Source organism: Alligator mississippiensis, chromosome 2 (genome assembly GCF_030867095.1).
Source record: "Alligator mississippiensis isolate rAllMis1 chromosome 2, rAllMis1, whole genome shotgun sequence".
Lineage (NCBI taxonomy): Eukaryota > Metazoa > Chordata > Crocodylia > Alligatoridae > Alligator > Alligator mississippiensis.
In genome coordinates this window covers 131089279-131101948 of record NC_081825.1, presented here as the reverse complement: position 1 = coordinate 131101948, position 12670 = coordinate 131089279, and the positions used below count along the sequence as shown (strand labels likewise).

The 12670-nt window shown below is 40.5% G+C and overlaps 1 protein-coding gene across 4 annotated transcripts in view; it reads left to right on the top strand.

Annotated features, from left to right (window-relative positions):
- NPNT (nephronectin) overlaps positions 1 to 12670 on the top strand; it is an 86966-nt gene that overhangs the window by 32125 nt on the left and 42171 nt on the right. For all 4 annotated transcript variants that reach the window (XM_019500126.2, XM_019500125.2, XM_006275655.4 and 1 more), the window contains one exon: positions 6823 to 6915. In XM_019500126.2, coding sequence (XP_019355671.1) covers positions 6823 to 6915 — 93 coding nt within the window. The remainder of the gene's footprint in view (positions 1 to 6822; positions 6916 to 12670) is intronic.

The window sequence follows — 12670 nt, the reverse complement described above, 5'->3', positions numbered from 1 at the left end:
TAAATCCGTGTAAATAAATAAAATACATGAGCTGAACATAACTTCACATGTGAGTAAGCATAGCTGGAACTCTACATATTGCACTACACAGGGTGATGTATTTAAATTACTTGCACAAAATATACAAGTCCATGTTTCTTTTAGTTATGGGAGATCATTGAAATAACTAGCCATTATTTTCAAAAACAGTTGCTGAAAATTAGACTCATAACTCCATGTTTAGGCTAAGCTCCTACAAGTGATCCTATGCAGGCAGAACTCTGTATACACACAGACTCCTTTGAAGTCAGTGGGGTGCATGTGCATGGGTCAGATTTAACTGAAGGTGGCCTGATCCTTTATAGTTCTGAGCACTTAAGGAATTGCTATAAAAATATGTGGAAACACTTTCACTGAGTTCAGTGTGAGCTGACTGCATACAGTATAGTATATAGTGCTTCTTGAATAGATTTCATAGACATTTGGGCTGGAAGGGACCCGGGAGCATCATCGAGTCCAGCCCCCTCCCCCAGGGGCAGGAAGTCAGCAAGGATCTTAGGATCCCAGCAAGATAAGCATCCAAATGTGTCTTGAAGGTATTCAAAGTGGGTGCTTGAACCGCCTCCGGTGGCAGTCTATTCCAAACCTCGGGGGCTCGGACAGTGAAGAAGTTCTTTCTTATGTCCAGCCTGAAATGGTTGTGGCGGAGTTTGAGACCGTTCGATCTTGTCATCCCTTGGGGCGCTTTGGTGAACAGACGTTCTCCCAGATCCTGATGAGCACCCCCGATAAACTTATAGGTGGCCATCAGGTCACACCTGAGCCTGCGCTTTTCCAGGCTGAAGAGCCCCATAGCTCTCAGCCTCTCTTCATAAGGTCTCTTCTCCTGACCTCTGATCATGTACGTGGCTCTCCTCTGCACCTTTTCAAGCTTCTCCACATCTTTTTTGAATTGTGGAGCCCAAAACTGGACGCAGTAGTCCAGCTGCAGCCTCACCAAGGCCAAGTAAAATGACATCCCGGGATTTGCTTGAGAAGCATCTATGGATGCAAGCCAGCGTTTTGCTCGCTTTACTAGCCGCAGCATCACATTGAAGGCTCATGTTCATCTTGTGGTCAACCTTGACTTCCAAGTCCCTTTCATCTGTAGTGCTAACCAGTGTAGCACTACCACGCCTATAAGGTTGCTGCAGCTTTTTCCTCCCAAGGTGGAGAACCTTGCATTTTTTGGTGTTGAACACCATCAGGGTTTCGTCTGCCCATTTGCTGAGCCTGTCAAGGTCCGCCTGGATCACCCTCCTGTCTTCAGGTGTGGATGCTTTGCCCCAAAGTTTGGTGTTATTGGCCAGTCCGCTTCTGACACCAATGTCCACATCACTGATGAAAATGTTAAATTGTATAGGCCATAGGACAGAGCCTTGAAGGATCCCACTGGTCACAGCACACCAAGATGATTGGCTCCCATCGACCACCACCCTCTGGGTTCTACCGCGGAGCCAGTTCCCACGGAGCCAATAGGAGGCACTATACAATGCATGCATAATGTTGCTGAGCTACAGCTGCTTAGAGACCTGAATCTGCTTCGAGTCTGAATCTGAAATTTTACTTTTATGAGTTTAATTCTCAATCATAATATTGTATTGAATTTCAGTTGTCATGCATAACAACATGTGGCCTAAAATATATTAAACGTGCCCTAATGAACAGATTTCTTTATGAATAGTGTTAATGCCAAGTACAGGTTCCCAAACGCTTGTTTCACATATGAAGTAACACTTCATTGCATCATAGGTTTTGCCATGAGAGCATTGATTGTGGTTTGCTGATTGTTTAAAAGCATGCTTGATTTAATGATAGAACCTACATTCCATGTTTGATATCTGAAATTTACCGTGCAAATAAATACTTCAGAAGTTGTTTTCAGTTAACTGTAAAAAGACAGGTTATGCCTTTCCTTTCCTATGCTAATATGGTTTCACTGTGACCATGTTACATGCAAAATCAGATTTGCTTGGTTGACCAACACAATTAAAGCAAGCAACCCCATAAATGCAGCATCCTCAGTATTATACGAGAAATACACAAGAAGCAAAGGTTTTTTTGGCGATGTATTTTATTGGGTCAACTGTATAGTTTTGAGAGATGTTAGACAAACTTTTGGGTACAAAGGACCTTGTTTCTTTGTGCCCTAAAGCTTGTCTAACATCTTTCCCAACTAAATGTTTGAGGCATTTCTGTTTCATAGATCTCCTTATTTCTCTTCCCATTTTTATTTGTTGTTAGTACTTATGCTCTTTTTGTTGCCTACAAGCTGGCACACTTTTTATTTACCTGTTATTATAGATTGGGTATGTTTGCTTCCACTTTCACTACTCCCATTATTTTTAGTTGAAAGGAATTGGTTCCTCAGGCCTCCTTGTTTTATCATCCTTTGTTACTAAAGGTTTGTAGTATTGTGATTTCACAAACACAATTCCAGTGAACAATTGAATTCTTAGACAACAAAAACCCTTTATTCATGTAAATGCCCTGGGCATTTAAAACAGAAGGAGCCACACTGAGAAAATGTGTAAGACCAGCAGAATTGCTTCTAAGCAGAATGGTTTAGAAGTTTTCCATGACGCTTCAGCTGCTTTTTAATCATAACACACCATCCATCAATTTTCTTAATAATGGAAGACTTCAAACACAGATTGGTTAATTAGAAAGAAAAATATGTGCCTTAATTCCCTCATGACTTTTAAAAAAGAAATTTTTGTATTTAATAACAAATATTTTAAAGATAAAAAACTATGTACTGCAGTCTATAACTGTATTCTTTAGATTCTGCTTGTTAAAGAAGCATCTTTATTTACCAAAAATGTCCCTGAGCCTTTCATATACAGTAATAAATTAAGAAAACAATCATACTAATATACTCTTTATGTCAGACTTGGCAGCAAGCCAGCTACCAACCTGTCATGGAAAGCCATTAAGACCGACTTGCTACATCAAAAAAAATTTAAAGTGGGAAAATGTTGATCAAGATCTAATTACTCTTTCAGGACTGAAAAAGAAAGTTTGTTGTCCTTATGTATGTATAGCTATAACATATAGGCAACTTAACTATATAAAGTACTTCATCAAAAAGATTTTCCTTCGTAGAGGACAAGGATTGTCTGTAATTTACAGATGTTTGTGAAAGAGGTTTTTTTCTACCCTGAAATTGCTTTAGTAAATGCAGTTGTATAAACTGCCAACTCTGGAAACAAGTAGGAATAATCTTTGGATGGTTTGAGTTTTGTTTGCATTGCTCTTCTACAGCTACAAGTAATGTTTTACATTTTTTTCCGGCTGAATAGTTTGGCCTAGAATGGAAGCTAAAAAGTTAGATTTGTGTCTTTGTTATGACTGATTTCTGTTAAATAAGGTCCGTATTGCATTCAGCTTCATGATTCAGCTTCAAAGTGTGGGTCCCTCACTGAATGGGGGAGGCAATCTTGTAACAGGATGCAGAAAAGGCTGAAGTACTCAATGCCTTTTTTGCCTCTATCTTCACAGGCAAGGTCATCTCCCAGACTACTGCACCGGTCAGCACAGTTTGGGGAGGAGGCAAGCAGCCCTCAGTGGTAAAAGAACAGGCTAAGGGACTATTTAGAAAAGCTGGGTGTGTACAGGTCCATGGAGCAGGATGGGATGCACCCGAAGGTGCTGAGGTAGTTGACTGATGTGATTGTAGAGCCATTGGCTATCATCTTTGAAAATTCATGGTGATCAGGAGAGGTCCCTGATGACTGGAAAAGGGCAAACATAGTGCCCATATTTAAGAAAGGGAAAAAGAAGGATCCTGAGAACTACAGACCAGTCAGCCTCACGTCAATCCCTGGAAAAATCAAGGAAAAGATCTTCAAGGACTCCATATCTAAATACTTGGAGGAGAAAAAGGTGATCAGGAACAGTCAGCATGGATTCACCAAGGGCAAGTCATGCCTCAACAACCTGATTGCCTTCTATGATGAGATGACTGGCTGTGTGGATGTGGGGAGACCAGTGGATGTGGTGTACATTGATTTTAGCAAGGCTTTTGATACAACCCAACATTCATGCAGGCAAGCTAAGGAATTATGGGCTGGATGAATGGAGTGTAAGGTGGATAGAAAACTGGCTGGGGAATCAGGGTCAAAGGGTAGTAATCAATAGTTTGATGTCTAGTTGGCAGCTGGTATCAAGTGGCATGCCTCAGGGGTCAGTCCTGGGGCTGGTTTTGTTCAATGTCTACATCAATGACCTGGAAGATGGCTTAGAGTACACCTTCAGCAAGTTTGCAGATGACACCAAGCTGGGGGGAGTAGCAGATATGCTTAAGGGTAGGACTAGGATTCAAAGTGACCTAGACAGATTGGAAGATTGGGCCAAAAATAATCTCATGAGGTTCAACAAGGACAAGTGCAAAGTCCTGCACTTGCAACAGAACAATCTCATGCACTGGCACAGGCTGGGGTCTGAATGACTGGGGAGCAGCTCTGCAGTAAAGGTTTTGGGAGTTACAGTGGACAATAAGCTGAATATGAGCCAGTCGTGTGCCCTGGTTGCCAAGAAGGCTAATGGCATACCAGGCTGCATTGGTAGGTGTGTTGCCAGTAGGTCAAGGCAAGTGATTATTCTTCTCTATTCAGCACTGGTGAGGCCACATGTAGAGTACTATGTTCAGTTTTGGGCCCCTCAACTACAGAAAGGATGTAAACAAATTGGATGGAGAGAGTCCAGTAGAGGGTAACAAAAATGGTGAGTGGGCTGGGGCACATGACTTCTGAGAAGACACTGAGGGAACTGGGTTTATTTAGTCTAGAGAAGAGAAGACTGAGGGGGGGATTTAATAGCAGCCTTCAACTACCTGAAGGGGGATTCGAAAGAGGATGGAGCTAGACTGTTCTCAGTGGTTGCAGATGACAGAACAAGGAGCAATGGTCTCAAGTTGCAGCAAGGAAAGTTTAGGTTAGATAGTAGGAAGAATTTTCCCAGTAGGAGGGTAGTAGAGCACTGGAACAGGTTACCCAGAGAGGTGGTGGAAGCTCCATCCTTGGAGAATTTTTTAAAGACCTGGCTAGACAAAGTTTTGGCTGGGATGATCTAGTTCAGGATTGTCCTGTTTTGAGCAGGAGGTTGAACTAAATGACCTCCTGAGGTCCCTTCTAACCCACATTTTCTATGATTCTGTGCAAGTTACTGGGCACATCTACATGTTAAGCAAGTTTAGTACTTGCTTAATGAAGTAATAACTAAATGTGCCATAATTACAGTTACTGCACAGTAGTTCCAGCTCACAATTTTTTCATGAGCTTACTACGTAGTAGCCTAATAACACTGCACGATAGTGTATTAGCATGGTTTTTGATGAGCACACTACTGCACAGTAAGCGTCTTGTGTAGACACACCCACTGTCTACACATTGATGTGACAGCTGGCTCTAGTTCATTACTTGACAAATTCTAAATGATACCAGTATTAAACAAAATGAACTGAAAGTACATGGGTTCAGTACATCATAAAAATAAAATATTTCAGTTATGCTGTGTACTGGTTTCCTGTCTGCATTGCCTTTGTCTTGCTTACATCGCAAACTCACAAGCTCATCCAGCCAGCAACTGGCTGCGTTGTGGGTCTTAGGTCCCGGGAAGATATTCATTTAAAGGCAGGATGGGATTTCATGTGCAGTCCCAACAGTGTCTCTTGAACCATTGTATATAAAGAAAACTGAGAAAGCATATGGCAGAAAAACCAGAAAGTTCATATTATCTGCTACAGTATATTATTAGATGTACAATATTGCTTAGAAATGGTAACTCTCCTTTCTGTCTTTGTCCATGAAATCTCTACACATGTTTTTTATATTCCTTATGGAAAATAAAATTATACTATCCAGCTTGGGTTTTTTTCAAGGTAAAAATAGTCATGTTTTATATTAATTTGTACTATCAGCTGAAAATGAACTGGGCTGGAACTTCTTGTGACACGCAGCTGCTTTGCACTGGACTGACAGCACAGTCTCATTGCACAACAGGCATCATCAACCCCAAAACATTACCTCAGCTGATCCTTTGGTGATGCTGTGGATGCTGAAGGGAAATGGAGGGATGGCATTTTTAAATATGTGACCATTAAAGCCTAGTAGAAATGCAGGGGAAATGGGATTTACAAGCCTGTATCAGTATTAGGGGAGTGTAACGGTGAGCTTTCAATTGGTTTTGCAAGCTGTCAGCTCTCTGTAGTTTGTTGTGATGCACATTCTTTTGGGGACAGTATAGTTTCCTTATATTTTCTGGGCTTGTTATGTCAAACAGGGAAATAACAGAAGCACCCATAATATTTCATCGTAAGGAGCAAGGAAATACAGTTATCTCAATGAGGCAGAGGGGACAAAAGCTTACCGGAAATTGCACTGCTGCTTATCATTTATTAGAATCTAACCTCTGTATTGACACGTGTACTATCTATATAGTTAGGACAGTTCTGATTTATAGTAAACTGAATGACATGCGTCACATGGTACATCAGTAAGACTGTGTGTCTTTGCTAGTCAGATACTAAAAAAATCAAGAATTTTGTAAAGAGTTTGGCACTATCCTATTACACATGAACATAGTATTCATTTTAGATCATCCACCTGATGTGCATTTAGTTTGTATTGTTGAAAACATATTTATTTTTTTCACAATGGTGTGAAAATATGAAGTGAGGTATGAGGACTAAGAGTTAGTAGCAATTATTACTATAGTAATGTTAGACCAGTGGCCTTTTCCTTGAAACTGTACCGTAAACCTTGATTAGACCAGGACAGTTATATACATTTTTTTTTTGTGCAGCCATATGCCAGCCTAGATGCAAACATGGTGAATGTGTTGGACCAAACAAATGCAAGTGTCACCCAGGATACACTGGAAAAACCTGCAACCAAGGTAAGAAAACAAATTACAGTAAAATCTTCTCGTGAGACCACAGAAGTATTTTTATCCTAATAAATTAAATGCTAAGTATGTATTATGCACAAATAACAGCAGCTACAATTTTCTATTGATGCACAAATGATTGACTCTTCAAAAATGAATCTTTATTCCTGAAAGATGGGACCTGTGTACTCTGCACTTCCAGATCAGTGGACTTTATCTACTAAGTTCAGCAGTGGCTACTCTGCTGCTATTTAGATTAAAAAGCATCACTACTATACTGACTCACAGCAGGCATGTATACATGAGATGCTTTATAACACACTAGACTCATGTGTAGTAAAGCGTCAGTGTCTACCCATGCACAGGACTTAGTGTGCAGTAAATTCGGCTAATGTGCCATTTGCTAGTACCAACAAATACAGGCCATAGATTAACAGCACATTTGCTACTGTGCAGTAGCATATATGTCGATGCTGACCATGAGCTGCATATCCCCTCATGTTTCTAACCTCCCCCAGTCCAGGCACTGCTTAACCCCATGGTTGGGCATTGGGCATCATGGGGGAGGTAAGCAGCTAGATGACATTTATACCTTGTACTACCCACTGGAAAGGAGGGCTCCAAGCTGGGAGAAAACCCTTATCTTCCAAGCAGATCTGAAAGCAGCAGCAGCAGCACACATGTCCTTGCCCGTGTCCTGCTGCAGGGGGAGACTGAAATCAACCTTCCCTTGAGCCAGGGTGGAAAGGGCTGGGGATTGCGCGCTGTGTACGTAGAGCCCCAGAACTGCAGTGGGGAGAAAAGGAACTGGGTGCAGAGATCCACCAGCCAGCCAGGGACTTCCCTGTGCAGGGCAGTCCCGTGCCCACCTTCCCACCCCCTAGGCCTGGCCATCAATCCTCCTCATTACATGCAATCTTTTTTTCCCACCTAGGCACGCTGATGGCATATTTAACAAAGCCTACAGGAAAGTTCTGGTGCTGCTTCCCCCTCATGTTTCCCCTCCTTCCCTGGTCCTGGTGCTGCTTGCCCCCATGCCTAGGAACAGGGCATCGCCCCTAGCCTGTGCTGCTTAGCCAGTCTGTGATCCCAAGCTCCATGAGGCTGGGAGTTGTTCCTCTCTCCAGGACAAACTCGTCCCGCTCCCCAAATCCCAGGCTTGACCCCTGTGCCCCTGCCAACCAAGGACTGGTATTGGGAGGGCCTGGAGCTCCTCTCTGTAGGGGGACAGAGCAGGGCAGAGGGACAGGAACAGCCCTGGACTCAACTGCTCCTATTGGGAGCAAATTTGCTCCCAATGTGGGCTCACGTGTAGACATGTTCCCAGGTGCAGTTTACTGCACCTTATTTTGATGCACAGTAATCTTAAAGCACATTAATTACATGTGTAGACATGTCTAGGGAGTAGTTTAGATAGTACTGGTAAGTTGAAGAACTTTGTATTTCCTTTTGATCCTTCCTTACTTTACTTTTAAGATGACTTACATTTCTATAATCTTTTGCGTTTTGAAGAAAGCTCTTTAAAAACCCAGTTATTGTGCGTTTTCAGTACAGGTAAAGGCTTGCTTCAGTGAAGTATCCATTACTCAGGAAAGCACTTTGGCATGTTCCTAAAACCAACTGAAGTCAATGGGATTCAGCATTTCCTTAGAATTAAAGACATCCTTACCTGTCTTCCTGAATCAAAGCCAAGAGATACAGAATATGAAATATGAGATGTAGAATATGCAATATGAGATATATGTATGTGTGTATATATGTATGCATGTATGTATGTGTGTATATATGTATATATGAAATATGAGATGCAGAATATGCACTTTGGGGTTGTGGGCTCAGAGTTTAGGCTCCTTGTTTAGGTGTAGATAATAAGCTATCATTTTTAACTGAAATTTTTCTTTTAATATAGTTTTACTGAAACATTTTCCCTTTTATTGTTTTAAACCCAAGACGCCGCAGCACACCCCATCTTATTCCCTTTATATTCAATGATTATAGCTATAGCTTTCAATATTTTTACATAACTGATTTCCAAAAAAGTAATAATCAGTATAGCACTGCACACCATACACAATTTCAGCTTTGAATTTCAGTTAACTTGTGAAGGATGTGGCATTTTCGTGTGCAGTGATATATCATTAAAAGAGTCATATTCCAACAGTTGTTTTGGGATCTAGTAAATATTTTTAGCCTTTTTTTTCCTAAAAAAAAAAATAATGTGAAGGTGTTTCTAGAAAAATCTGACTACTTCAGAGGTATGTTGGTACTGAGAATTGTATCCTCTCATCTTTGCTAATCCTTCCATGACACCATCTTCTAAATACATTTATTTTCTTTTTAAAATCCTTTTCTGACATATTTCTATGAAGTAAGTGCTGATTTTTGCTGCTTTCCCTTATTTCTGGTCTGATTTCTCCCCATTAGAGTTGTCATGTTGTCTTTACTGTTATCTCTGGTGTGACAGTCATAAAAGCATGTTATGATTTTGTTACTCCTAGTCTGCCTTGATTGCTTTTAGAGCTTTACCTAGAAAATAGTTTGATTAAGTACCAGTTGCACAGTAGCATAATAGCTTAACAGTATCATATATACACTACACAGGTGATCTCAGGCTTTGGCATTATGCACTACAATACATTGGGCCTCCTAGAAATCTCAGAAGAGTAAGGGAAGTGGTGTAGCTGGCGTGGTAGGTGGCACTCTTAAGTCTTGTGTAGTATTGAACCAGTGCTCCAACAGGACATTGGTGACCTGTTTGTGATTTTCAAAAGTCCCTGTGTGAGTTACTAGAACAGTGGAACATGTGCTCTTGCTTACTTGGGTATTTTTGACCATCCTACATGATGCCCATTGGTTGTAAAACAGAAGCCTTATCCACAGTATTTTTCAAATAGCATGATTGAGATCATTAAATCAGTATCTTAATCAAATGGAAGTTTGTGTGACTCTCTTTAGCTAAATATAGCAACCCCCCTGATGTTTCCTTGTTCTCAATTCCAGTTACTGCAGTAAAAAAATCACTATTATGTATTGTTGCTAAAATGTTACTCAGCAGTGGTGACAGGCTTCCTCTGATGGATGAATGATATGTGCATTTACTCCAGTTATGAAGTGTTTTTAGATAAAGGAAATGGATAAAAGACATTATATAGATACAAGGTGTTGTTAATAGGCGGTACATTTCATATGTTCAGTTCCCTCATATCTCTTGTGAGCTAAGCAGGAAGTTCTTAAGACAAGATGCTCTACTTAACTGACTGATTACATCTAACCATCAGTTTCTTCCCAAGTATTGGACTACAAAATTTAACCCCTGCTGTAGTTCACAACAACAGTCATTTCAGTATCTTGTCACATACTTCCATGAATTAACAGGTTAAACTGAGTCAGTTTGGGTCATTGTTTGAGACTGAATGGCAACTGGAATTAAAAAAAAAAAAATTAAATTGCATCAGCATATTGTAAAACAGCAAATGTTCTGCAAAACCTTTTTTAAAAATTTGCAGTCGGCTTTATAATGGTAACTGTGCTCAGAGCCAGTATATATGTTCAATGGAGAATATTTTGCAGATTAATATGGAGTCCAAGTAATTCAAGGCTATCAGCTTTGTACTAAACACTGGTTATCTGAATTCTATTTTCCCAGACCCAACCTGCAAATATAATTTCTTTGCTTTTTAAATATATTTTGTCGAGTCTGAGCTAATGGCCATTGACATTATAAAGTAAAGGCAGATGACATTGACATTATGAAGTTAGAGAGTTTTAGTCTTTTGACTTTTGTTGTGCTTTCTCCCTCTGTGAAGCCGAGCACCTGTATACAACCCCACCTGACCGGCACAGTGAACCACTTTTTTCCTACCCCCGGGATCATCGTGCAACCAATTTACCTTCAAGGGGTGAGAGAGTCCTTCAGAGTCCTTTAGATCAGGTGGTATGCTCCTTCCACCTGCACAGCTTTAAACAATAATAAAACACTTTGCAATTGTACTGAAGGATGATGAATTCATGGCTGTCAATGGCTGCAGGCCTCCAGTATCGTTGGCAAGCAAAGCAAATGTGCAGTTACTCTTTCTTGATGCTGTGTGCCTGTACTCTGAAAAGGCTCGACACTCAGCAATCCTTTTAACTGACGACCATGTCTTTTCTGCTTTATTCTTTCAAGATTTGCGCTGCTTTCTCTAAATTCCTTTCCAAGGCAATAGCCATGGAAATTCATTATCACATTCAGATGAAAACAATAGTGTGACTAAAACAAAACTGAAAGCAAAAGAGAATGAGCATTATTAACTTCTGAGGTTAACTGTTGTTGTATTGTCTGTTTGTTAGTCAAGCAGTGATTGAACTGACCTCCTCAAAAGTAATATAAATCTGCACTCAAGGTGAAACTCAGCATAGTGGTCAGATGACATGTACCTAAAATGAAAACTGATCTACTGTTTGAAGTACAGGGGTCATGAAGGCTTGAATATTTTACTTGGCTTCTGCTCAAGGGCTTTCTGTTTTACCTCAATCTTAGTAAATTCAGTAGTGCATATTTGACCTCTAACTTTTCTTCCTGATCCAAGTTGAAAACTAAAAAGAAAAGTTTGAATGTGCTTCAAAAGAATGCTAGGTCTTTGCTGCTAGGGCTAATTAAAACAACCTATAGAGTATACTGCAGAATCTCAGGGAAGGAAATGTTCCATTATTATGGGCATACAGAAAATCAATTATTATCCAAGATGATATCTCAAAGCAGCACCTATATGCTAGTTAAATGAGACAGCTAGATTTACCAGCATACTGCCAGTTGTCCTTTCCCTGCATTCACATTTTTTCATCTCTTCTTTCGAATGAAATATTTGTGCTCTGCAGCCTGTGCTTACGTTCTGGACCAGCTTTCCCAAGCTCCTAAAGCACTCACCCTGCTTTTACATGTAGCAATTTTCAGCTCAGACTGCTCTATTTTGTATTGTCTATAATTGCAGGCAACATTTGAATTTAAGTGGCATAATGGTAAAATTGCCAAGTTTGGAATAATGAATGACTGTCACAGTCAGCAGCAGCATGGAACTTTCTGAACTCTTACCTTAATATTGCTGCTCCTCGGATTTTAAATTCCACCTTGAATTCTTAAAAGGAAGTATGGACATCGTTACACATGCTCTGGGGTGGGTGGGGGGCACTTAGAGCAACTCTCAGGAGCGCTGTGGCCCGCAGCGTCTCATGTGGTCAGCCTTCCATACTTCAGAATTGTGGCAGGGGTGCTTTAACATGACTCATTTGACAAGCTTTATTTAAAGTGCCCCTTCTCCCATTTTGAAGCACAGGTACACTGAATACACGAGATGCTGAGGCTACTGGAGTGTGCTAATTAGCACCCTCAATCGAGTCTGCTCCGAAGCATGCTAATTAGCACGTTAGATCTAGTACTGTCTGGGTTTATAACCTGTAATTGCCAATCTTTTAGAGGAAAATTCTTTTATTTTCTTTTTCCCTTTTGATGTACAAACTTTTACTGTGAGTGAGAGATTATTATATGTATGTTGTTTGAAATACCAAATTGATATCTATATCTTTGGGTAAGTAACTTGACCTTTCTTAAATCCACCATTTGCTTGTAGTCCACTCAGCGTGGGCCAACTATAGCTGACCCATTAACTACTAATATTAGCTTGAACCTGTTCATGAATAACAGGGGCTTACTTAAAGAACAAAAATATACATATCTGAGGAAGACAGAGAGTATTAATAGTGCGAATGTTTCAGAGCTGCTGACAGG